Here is a 12194-nt window from a genome sequence, read left to right on the forward strand (position 1 = left end):
TTAGAAATTAAGTGAATTTTGAAAAGGGCACTGAAGTACTTAGGGAAGTCTTTGGCACTGAGGACAGAAAATAATCCTACTGGGGAGAATCTAACATCCTCATCTCTAGAGTGGGACTGATGATAGGAAAAGTAATGACATACTACTAGTATGAAAGAATTGTCTTCAGCTACATGGAAATTATTATTGAGTCATCACTTAAGAATTAATAATAGTACTAATTAACAAGGGTTTTAGGTTTTAAATCATACTTCGGTATAATTGTCTTTCTTTATGTTTTTCTCTATTCTATACAGGACAATGTTTAAGAGAAGAGGCTTTGTAGTCAGAATTGGGTTCACACTTGGTCTCTGTGCTTACTAGCTCTCTGACTTTGAGATGAGACTTTGCCTGAGTTTTAGTTAGTTCCTCATCTTTAAAATGGGCTTAGTAGTGCTTTCCTCATAGGACTTTTATAAATTTTCAGTGAGGTAATACATATAAAGTGCTTGGGACAGGGCCCAAATGAGAGTAATCACTTAATAAATATTTGGGTTTTTTTCCCTAATTTTATCCTATCATATATATAGGTTTGATTTTCAAGTGGCAGAGTCAACTATAGATACCTTTTTGGTCTTTGAAGTGTAATTACAGGAAAACCAAATGCTGAATTAACTAAAATTCACTTTGAGTTTTAATTTATTTTTTTACTTAGAATAAAATTCTTTACAATATAGGGTGTTTCCCTGCTGCTCTAATCAAGTGCACACCTGCAACGTGACTTCAAGGTTAAAAGATATAATGAAAAAAATGTATTCCTACTATCCTGGGGCATTTGGGTTTTGACATGAATAGCACTATGATTTTTTTTTTTAGGTGGGAGAAAGGAAATTCATACATGCCAAGAGTTGGAGAGGAAAATAGGAAGAGCCCCTAGAACTCTAGTGTGTTAGATTAAAAAACATTATTTAGAGGAACAGAGTGGGAAACCGGTGAATATTTTGGCTTTTATAAAAAGGGAGTGTGCCTCATAAACAGGACAGTTGGAATGTATGGAAAAGTTCCAGTTAAAACAAGACACAAAGCACATGACTAATATTGCTTTTCCAAGTTAGACAAATGCAGCTTTAACCAGAATTTGCCTCAGAGGGGCCTCTGGAGCCCTCCTTGAATCTTGAGATTTTGATCCTTTTTCAAGTTCCAAGTCTGAAGTAGGAAAGCAATATTGAGAGATGCTGTGTTTTTGCCCCTCACCTTTCTTCCTGAGTTTCCCTCGCTTTGTCACAAATTCCCACCAGGTGAGTGAATGTCAGAAGACAAACTGACATGCACAGGCAAAGGAGTAAATGCAAAACTTGATTTGAGCCTCTTCTTGTTGAACTATCTTGTTGAATACCCGCTTGGCCCACCAAAAGAAAATTCACTGTTAGGAAATAATATGAACTGCAAAGTCATTTTCAAATGCAAATGACAAGTACTCTTTATACTCTTTTGTCTCCTTCCCATTTCAAAGAAGATATAATCTAAAAAACAATCAAACAAATTTCAGCCAGATTTCTGCATTTTACCTATCTTTCAAACCTGACGGTTTGTCCTTAATGTGAAGAGATTCCCTCATCAATAATAACTCATGGGGGCTTCCCTGGTGGCGCAGTTGTTAAGAATCCACCTGCTAATGCAAGGGACACAGGTTCAAGCCCTGGTCTGGGAAGATCCCACATGCCGCGGAGCAACTAAGCGCGTGCGCCACAACTACTGAGCCTGCGCTCTAGAGCCCAGGAGCCACAACTACTGAGCCCGAGTGCCACAACTACTGAAGTCTGAGCGCCTAGAGCCCCTTCTCTGCAACAAGAGAAGCCACCGCAGTGAGAAGCCTGTGAGCCACAAGGAAGAGTAGCCCCCACTCGCCACAACTGGAGAGAGCCTGCGTGCAGTAAAGAAGACCCAATGCAGCCAAAAATAAATAAAATAAATTTTTTTTAAAAAGAAATGATAGCTGAGAACTTCTCAATCTGAAGAGAGAACTGGATATGCAAATACATGAAGCTTATAGATCACACTATAAAAAATAATAATAACTCATGGTATTTTATTTCTCCTTGTACATTTTCTATCACCTGAGCACGGATTGCCTTGTGTATTGTTTTTATTTCTTGTTCTACACACCAAACTACTGTGCATTTAGGGTAACCTGAGGCCTCAGCTTGCCTGAGGAGTTTCAGTTTACACCTGTTTCACCAGTGTAATTAATAGTTCCCCCTTTCAAGTTAAAATTGTTCTGGTATAGAGCATAAATTACACAATCACCGAAGATGGCCTGCAATCAGAACTTTTTCAAAGCAAAGTTGGTTAAAATGTGTTTAAATGAGTCACAATAAAAGTTTCTGATATGACCCCTCCAGACTAGCCTTCTTGATGTGGCCCATTTCAACACAAATGAGTGTCATCAGTGGCTTCACAGTGGTTCTTCTTGTAAATTCCATCATGAACTAGAGTTTTGATTTATGCCATCCCAGCGTACTTTAAATACTGACTCATGTTGGGATTGCCCCAAACAGGGCAGGGCAGACTAATGGAATGTGAAGCATTGCCCTAACATTTCTTAACCTGCCCAGTGTTGAAAGTGGCTTTATTTTCCCCGTTTGTGCTCCAAAAATCTTTATGCTAGCATAAAACCCTATTGTACTCACATGATTTTCTGCTATATAACAAGGGAGGTTGAAATCTGTCCCTGAAACGAGGATTACATGTAATAAAAGTCTAATAAACCTGGTTAATAAGAAGAAAAGATACTAATACTATTTCCTAACATTGGCATTATAAGGAAGTTCTTCTCAGTAAGAAGGTACTCCACCTCATAGGGGCATAAAACATTTGCTGAAATGGAATCTGATTTAGATCTGAACAATAAGAAAAAAACCCCGAATTTAGTAGTTTTGCATCTGATAAATATAAAATGAAATAGCATTCAAAAGTGCTATTTCAATTCAGTACCATTCCATCACATATTCAGAGTTCTTCAGAAAGAAACTAGCCTTGCTTTAAAATAAATCAGCAGAACTGTACAATATCAGAAGACCAAATGTAAGGAAAAGAAATTTGTCACTAGAGAGTGGTGTGGACATATATACACTACCAAACGTAAAATAGATAGCTAGTGGGAAGCAGCCGCATAGCACAGGGAGATCAGCTCGGTGCTTTGTGACCACCTAGAGGGGTGGGATAGGGAGGGTGGGAGGGAGGGAGACGCAAGAGGGAAGAGATATGGGAACATATGTATATGTATAACTGATTCATTTTGTTATAAAGCAGAAACTAACACACCATTGTAAAGCGATTATACTCCAATAAAGATGTTAAAAAAAAAAGAAATTTGTCACTATAGGTATATTTGTTTTTTTTCACATTTGGAAACATCAAGATGAGGTCATCCAGATGTGAAACATTAAGTAAACATAGTTATATTGCCTTCTGCAATAAATAGGTTTCGGAAAGAAAGATTATTTTAAAGTGCATATTCAGGAGCTAGAAAGACCTGAGAAATTAAATTGACAAATCAAACTCAACTTAGAATATCAATTATTCATCCCACATTAATTGAGTGTGTACCAGGTGCTAGGCTCAGACACTGAGGAAAGAAGGAAAATATATGTAAGCACTTGTTTTCTAGGAACTGACAGTCTAGTAGTCTTACTTTTCCAACGAATAGCAAAACATGAAAAAACACAGTCTCTTTAGGGTGGATGATCTGTTTCATATAAAGTAATGTTATGCTTAACATTTCTAAAAAAGCAGTTATATTAATTCTGCTCGTCTTTCTCTTAATTTTTTTTCATTTTTTCATTGAGATATAGTTGACATACAATATTGTAAGTTACTGGTGTACAACAGAGTGATTTACAATTTTTAAAGGTTATATTCCTTTTATAGTTATTGTAAAATACTGGTATATTCCCTGTGTTGTACAATATATCTTTCTAGCTTTTTTTTTTAATACATAATAGTTTGTAACTCTTAATCCTCTACCTATATCTTGCCCCTCCCCCCTTCTCTCTCCCCACTGGTAACTAATAGTTTGTTCTCTATATCTCTGAGTCTGTTTCCTTTCTGTTATATTCACTAGTTTGTTTTATTTTATATATTCCACATATAAGTGACATCATACAGTATTTGTCTTTCTCTGACTTATTTCACTTAGTATAATACGCTCCAAGTCCATCCATGTTGTTGCAAATGGCAAAATTTCATTCTTTTTCATGGATGAGTAATATTCCATTGTGTGTGTGTGTGTGTGTATACCGCACCTTCTATATCCATTCATCTATTGACGGACACTTATGTTCCTTCCATATCTTGGCAACTGTAAATGCTGCTATGAACATCTCATTAATTTATCTTTTGAATCTCAGATGAAAAACTGTCTGAGGCACTGTGTTCATCTGCTAATAAGAGGGCCTTTAAAAATAGTGGCTTAAGTAAGATTGGGGTGAATTTTCCTCTTAATGTCAGAAACAGTTCTGAGAGACAACCCAGAAAGGAGGCAGCAACCCCACAGTGATGAGCGGCCTGGGCTTCTTTACTTTTGCCATCTTTACTATTGGCTTCTATGAAAAAGGTTACCTCAAGTATGAAGATTGCTGCTGCTGTTTGAGACATCACATCCATGTTCCAGGCAGGAAGAAGCAGGACAAGCATAAGACAAAAGGGGCCTTCCAGCTGAATCAGCCCTCTTTTTGAAGAACTCTGACAGAAGCCCCATTCAGCAATTTCTGCCTCCTCATCCTAGTCATCACAACTAGTCATATGACCATGTAAGTGAGGCTGGAAAGTGTGATGTTCCAGTTCTTCTCAATGCCATCTTCAGCAAAACTAAGATACGCTTAGTAAAGAACAGGCAGGCAAATAGCAATCTCTGCCTGCTACTCTAATTATTTATCACTCTCTGGGGTACATCATTTTAGTAGATGTTGCTGGCACCCCATCTGGAATCCTTTTATAGGTTGGCACACCATCCCCAGCTACTGTGAATTGTGGCTGTTAATGGCTCACAAATGCCACCTTCTCAGAATTGGCTTCCACCAAAGCAAACTACATGGCTCAAAGATATCTGGGACTTTAACCTACCCTGACCCCACCCTATGCCCTCCAGGCTGCCTGCAGCCAATGACTGACTGGTATGAGGGTATAAATGTTAGACCACCCTTGCCTCAAGGTGGGACAACTCCATGGTGTCAATTGGGTATGACTTCTGGGTTGGATCAGGCTGAGATCAGACTTGGACTGCACCAACATCTTTGCTGAGCACCTTATCCTGACCTTCTCATCTCACTTCCCTTCTCAAAAATCACTTGCCAAGAATCTCTCTCAGGTTCTTCCTCTGAGGATCTAAGACAATTATTTTTTCTTAGAATCCCCTCACCCTTTTTCCTGAGCCACTATATAAGAATTGAACATTATCATACCACCACCTTTTCTCCAAATACATCTTTAGACTATCAAACCTAATCACTGGAAATACTAACAGGGAGACAAGAAAGAAAGCAAGCCAAGGTGTTTTTCACTAAACATAAATGTAGGTGTATGTTTCTTCAAGTGCAAGTAGAGGCAAAATTATTTAGACAAAATGGTTTTCCCCATAAAGGTACTCATTTTCATTTATATGGGCTGAATGCTTATTTGCTACAAGTTCAAAAGAAATTAAGCAGTATGTTAGAGGTAGAGGAGAAAAATTTGCCAATCTAAGCTGGATGCCGCTGCTGGAGAATAGCATTTTCTGAATTATAGTTTAGTAACAAACTACAGATATTAAAGTGAATTTTTTCAACTAATTCTATATGAGCACACTTGAAATATGCATTTGTTGCATAAAAATTATTTTAGTAGTTGAAGTTTTGCCACATATTATAATTATTTTAATTATATCTGCTTCTTTGTCTATTTCAAAAGTAAAATTATGTTTCATGTATTCTGAATACTAATTAAAAGAGGAAATGAAGAACACATAAATGAACAATTCAATTTTGTATTATTTATGTGAACTCCAAGGAAAAAACTAGAAGAAAAAAGAGAAATACCAATAGTTGTGTTATTTTTTGCTCTCCCTGTTTTGAGATACTGCCTCAGGCACTAACTTCCTTGTAATACATTTCTTTTTTTTTTTTTTTATAATATTAGTTACTATTATTAGTTCTTGTTACCTAGATAAAATTTTTTTAAACATTTCTATTGGAGTATAATTGCTTTACAATGGTGTGTTAGTTTCTGCTCTATAACAAAGTGAATCAGTTATACATATACATATGTTCCCATATCTCTTCCCTCTTGCATCTCCCTCCCTCTCACTCTCCCTATCCCACCCCTCTAGGTGGTCACAAAGCATGGAGTTGATCTCCCTGTGCTATGCGGCTGCTTCCCACTAGCTATCTATTTTACATTTGGTAGTGTATATATGTCCATGCCACTCTCTCACTTTGTCACAGCTTACCCTTCCCTCTCCCCATATCCTCAAGTCCATTCTCTAGTAGGTCTATGTCTTTATTCCCGTCTTACCCCTAGGTTCTTCATGACCTTTTTTTTTTTTCTTAGATTCCATATATATGTGTTAGCATACGGTATTTGTTTTTCTCTTTCTCACTTCACTCTGTATGACAGACTCTAGGTCCATCCACCTCACTACAAATATCTCAATTTCGTTTCTTTTTATGGCTGAGTAATATTCCATTGTATATATGTGCCACATCTTCTTTATCCATTCATCTGATGATGGACACTTAGGTTGCTTCCATGTCCTGGCTATTGTAAATAGAGCAGCAATGAACATTTTGGTGCATAACTCTTTTTGAATTATGGTTTTCTCAGGGTATATGCCCATTAGTGGAATTGCTGGGTCATATGGTAGTTCTATTTTTAGTTTTTTAAGGAACCTCCATACTGTTCTCCATAGTGGCTGTATCAATTCACATTCCCACCAACAGTGCAAGAGGGTTCCCTTTTCTCCACACCCTCTTCAGCATTTATTGTTTCTAGATTTTTTGATGATGGCCATTCTGACCGGTGTGAGATGATATCGCATTGTAGTTTTGATTTGCATTTCTCTAATGATTAATGATGTTGAGCATTCTTTCATGTGTTTGTTGGCAGTCTGTATATCTTCTTTGGAGAAATGTCTACTTAGGTCTTCTGCCCATTTTTGGACTGGGTTGTTTCTTTTTTTGTTATTGAGCTGCATGAGCTGCCTTGTAAATCTTGGAGATTAATCCTTTGTCAGTTGCTTCATTTGCAAATATTTTCTCCCATTCTGACGGTTGTCTTTTGGTCTTGTTTATGGTTTCCTTTGCTGTGCAAAAGCTTTGAAGTTTCATTAGGTCCCATTTGTTTATTTTTGTTTTTATTTCCATTTCTCTAGGAGGTGGGTCAAAAAGGATCTTGCTGTGATTGATGTCATAGAGTGTTCTGCCTATGTTTTCCTCTAAGAGTTTGATAGTTTCTGGCCTTACATTTAGGTATTTAATCCATTTTGAGTTTATTTTTATGTATGGTGTTAGGGAGTGTTCTAATTTCATACTTTTACATGTATCTGTCCAGTTTTCCCAGCACCACTTATTGAAGAGGCTGTCTTTTCTCCACTGTATATTCTTGCCTCCTTTATCAAACATAAGGTGACCATATGTGCGTGGGTTTATCTCTGGGCAGGTGGACTTTGGGAGCAAGATATATTATTTTTTCCCCTTTCCCTCTTTTTGCGAGTGTGTATGTGTATGCTTCTGTGTGAGATTTTGTCTGTATAGCTTTGCTTTCACCATTTTTCCTAGGGTTCTGTCCGTCCAGTTTTCTTTTTTTTTTTTACTTAAAAAAATTTTTTTTTCTTAATAATTTTTTATTTAATAAGTTTATTTTATTTTATCCTCTTTCTATTTTTTCTCCCTTTTATTCTGAGCTGTGTGGATGAAAGGCTCTTGGTGCTCCAGCCAGGCATGAGGGCTGTGCCTCTGAGGTGGGAGAGCCAAGTTCAGGACACTGGTCCACAAGAGACCTCCCAGCTCCACGTAATATCAAATGGCAAAAACCTCCCAGACATCTCCATCTCAACACCAAGACCCAGCTTCACTCAACGACCAGCAAGCTACAGTGCTGGACACCCTATGCCAAACAACTAGCAAGACAGGAACACAACCCCACCCATTAGCAGAGAGGCTGCCTAAAATCATAATAAGGCCACAGACACCCCAAAACACACCACCTGATGTGATCCTGCTCACCAGAGAGACAAGATCCAGCCTCATCCACCAGAACACAGGCACTAGTCCCCTCCACCAGGAAGCCTACACAACCCACTGAACCAACCTTGTAATACATTTCTAAGCTCTTCCAAGTTTCCCTACTCAGATCCATCTTTTCCAAAGAGCTTCCCATGCTTCCACCTTTTCTCCCTTGCCCCTTTACTTAATCCCTATTGAAATTTAACTGTGACTTTGGTTTTGTTTCCTGTGTCTGATTTTCAAAGAAGGAGACCTAAACCACCTCCTCCCTCCCTATATTTTTGTAGGGGCCTTTACAAAACAGTTCCTCAGTCAAAACTTGGAATAAGTAGATAATTACAAGTGATTAAAACACGAATCTATTTCTTTGTTTTAACTTTTATATCAAATGATAACACATTAAATGTCGTGTATGCAAGAACTTTCAGTAATCAGGTAATGTATTTTGAAGATATCTGTAACATTTACATGACTATGATATACACCTAGAACAAGGAAACCCTGAAGTTATACTCCAAACTTTATTCTACATGTACTCAATTTGCCTGGTTTTGACTGTTATCAAAGTAGAATACATATCCATTATAACAGTGTTTATTTTGTGTTTTTTTTAAAGGAAGCACTTTTATATAATTATCCAAGTTTAATTTAATTTGTATCGTAAATGCAATTAGGAAGAGGATGCTGTCTGGAAAAAATGCATTTCTGCGTTTTTTACAAATCATTCTGTCTAGGAGTAACAGGAGGATCTAGAATGATTGATTCTAAATACCACGGACGATAATCTTTATCAGTTTTCGGTTCATTCTTCCAGATAACTATGGACATCCTTTAAATTTTGTTGAAATTTTGTGGTGTAGACTTTAGACCATAAAAACATCAGAAATGTTTCCTAGAACTTTCACTTGATCTGATCACGTGACTTATGGAAAGATCCCAAGTTAAACGTTGAAATTTCTACTGTCTTTAGGTTATTTTTTTCCTGGTCCATTTTCTTCTTTCTTTCACTTCTGTAGATTAAACATCCTCAAAATAATATTAATAAACATATCATCTAAAGAGGATCATTTTTCCTGTAGTTAAATAGACTGAGAAATGTCAGCCTTGGAACCAGGGGAGTATTAACAGAACCAAAGTCTCTGTGTCCCTTGGTCATCATCCTTAGGTGTCTGAAGTTTGAGAATGGAGGTTGGCACTACAACTTTTAAAAGAAAACAGAAAGCAAAATTCAGAGAGAACAGGGCTTCCCTGGTGGCGCAGTGGTTAAGAATCCGCCTTCCAATGCAGGGGACACGGGTTCAAGCCCTGGTCAGGAAAGTTCCCACATGCCGTGGAGCAACTAATCCTGTGCACCACAGCTACTGAGCCTGCGCTCTAGAGCCCACGTGACACAACTACTGAGCCCGCGTGCCACAACTACTGAAGCCCATGTGCTTAGAGCCCGTGCTCCACAACAAGAGAAACAGCTGCAATGAGAAGCCCGCGCACTGCAACACAACTAAAGAAAGCGCACATGCAGCAACGAAGACCCAACACAGCTGAAAATTAATTAATTAATTAAAAAAAAAGATTCAGAGAGAACAGATGTTTGCTTATAAATTCATTATTTACTACATGTGCTATAGACGTAGGAGCCTGACTTGAACTTGAACCAGGTTAACTTAAGACAGAGTCAGACAACCATTAGAAACAAAGACCAAAGTCATAGAATCTGCAGCTTCCCTTCTAGGAGACTGCAGTCTTAACTGCCACAGCAAAAGTCCTACCTATTCAGTGAAAGGCTTGGTCAACTCTGATCTGAAATAGACTTAATTCCATTTTCCAGCTGGGTCAAGCTTAAGAGTTGGTAAAGGTCAAGTTAGGTCTGCAAATGTGCTTGACTTCTACACCTAAACTGATTTGCTTTCTGAGAACGAAACTAAAAAGGTCACTCCTCTTCTGAATACTTTAGTAATAAGCAGGTTTTACAGTTTTGGAGGATAAGCCAGATGGAAGATTTTTAGGTTATGGAGTCTTCATAGTTGGTGACCACACTGTAGTAAAGAGAGCCCAAACATTAGTTATTTTTTTAGTCCTTGGAATTCTAGGCCAGTGAAGAAAATTCTAGCCCAGTGCAGTGCATCTAGATCAGGGAAGATGTTTTGGATGGTGTATTTTAAAAGCTGATGTAAAGCCAAGGACAAAGGATGAAGGGGACAGAAGAGATGGCTAATAGAACAATGAGATGCTAGGGAAGAATGCTTTTAGCTTAACTCATTGGTGTCTGGGGAAATACAGGGAAGAGTGCTCACTACCACCCCAGTTATTTCAGTTTTCAAAATACATTTTGGTCTAGAATTGCACATACTTCCCAATATCCCAATGCACCTCTCTGCTATGTTTACTTCTCTGTATTCCTCTCTCTCTCTTCACTGCCAACACCCATCCCATGCCACCTCCAGGTCAGAACCGTTTTAACCCTGTCTTCAAGAATGTTGGGGCAAGTTGAGAGAGAAGGAAAAGAGAAACCAATTAGACGGGGATAGCTAGAGATTTTGTAGACTCTATCCCCTTTCAAACTCCGATATACATGTGTGATTGGGCACACACACAGTCTTCTTTCATGCCTATTACATTTTTTAAAAAGAGATGAACACAAATGAGAAGAAACAAAATGAGAGGGCAAAGAGACATACCAGGTATCACTGCCTCTGGGGAGCCATCTGTAAACATGCCCTCTTCTCTGACCCCTGCCCTTCCCTCTAAGTAGAGTGAGAAGATCCTCACCATATTCCCATAGTGCATTGGTGATATTTTGTTATGCTTATCACCCTGTATTTTATTGTTTTCTTATACAGTTTTCACCTCACCTGGGCTGTGAACTACTTAAAGCCAGGATGTCTATGTTATTTACTGTGTGCATGTGAGATGGGTAGAATGCTGTGATTTCCCATGTCCTTGGGACATTTCATTGTAAAGGATGGAGTATGGGAAGCATGTGATTGTTCCACTAAAAGCTCATGATAAAATAATTTGACTCTCTCTTCATTATATTTTATGTGTTTAAGTCTGTAATATGAGCCTCTTTTTAATGATCTAAGTAGACAGTGGCTAGAAGGATAAAGGTAAATAGTATCCAGGCACAACTATGTTATTAACACATAACAGACAAGTGTGAGTAGCTATGGAAAAGTGAATTGGTCATAATCTTAAAGTGGTCCAGTCAGAGAAACTAAATTAGGTTAACTAAAACAACCCATTCATTTTAACCACTTTACTTCTAAAATACTGAATCATTGCCATTTTGTCTGGTTCTGATATCCTTCATGCCAAAATAATCAATATTAATGCAGTCAGAATTACCAAGTTAACTACTGTGTATGTCCATCAAGAACGTTTCTCAGAAACTTCATTCACTGTGACTCAATATGGATTTACACGTTGAGATTGAGGTCTGTATATGATTATTTTTACAGAAAAATTCTAGATCCAAAAACACCTCATTGGTTCAGATAATATGAACTACAATGAAACTTTAGCACACTAAAAAATTTGGAGGATCCTCTGCCATTGCAACAGAATTTCAAATGAAACCCCAAAACCTAAAGTCATATTTTTATCACCTTCTTTTCCCTAATTTTATAAAACCAGATGATAGCTATCCAGAAAATACGGTACATATTAATTGCAGTGATCAGGTTAACAATTCCCAAAGAAATTATATATTTTTTGATGTCATGTACTTAAAACTATGGGTCAGCTTATGTCAGTTTTCAAAATACATTTTGGTCTAGAATTGCACATACTTCCCAATATCAGAGTAAACCGTAATGCCTCATTTTATCCTCCATTACAGAAGACAATAGATGTGCATCTTCGAATGCAGTGTCCTGCACCAAGTGCCTTGCGCTGGGTCCGGAATGTGGATGGTGTGCTCAAGAGGTGTGCCTTTTTCTTTCTTTCCTTTTTTGCTCTTTT

General features: G+C 37.8%; 1 protein-coding gene across 1 annotated transcript in view; it reads left to right on the top strand.

Annotated features, from left to right (window-relative positions):
* The window catches only part of ITGB8 (integrin subunit beta 8), a 97713-nt gene that overhangs the window by 25604 nt on the left and 59915 nt on the right, over nt 1-12194 (top strand). Inside the window, exon 2 of the mRNA XM_022587879.3 lies at nt 12073-12158. Coding sequence (XP_022443587.2) covers nt 12073-12158 — 86 coding nt within the window. The remainder of the gene's footprint in view (nt 1-12072; nt 12159-12194) is intronic.

This window comes from Delphinapterus leucas, chromosome 9 (assembly GCF_059928025.1).
Source record: "Delphinapterus leucas isolate spDelLeu-1000000601 "Yukka" chromosome 9, BTC_Dleu_Yukka2, whole genome shotgun sequence".
Taxonomy (NCBI): domain Eukaryota; kingdom Metazoa; phylum Chordata; class Mammalia; order Artiodactyla; family Monodontidae; genus Delphinapterus; species Delphinapterus leucas.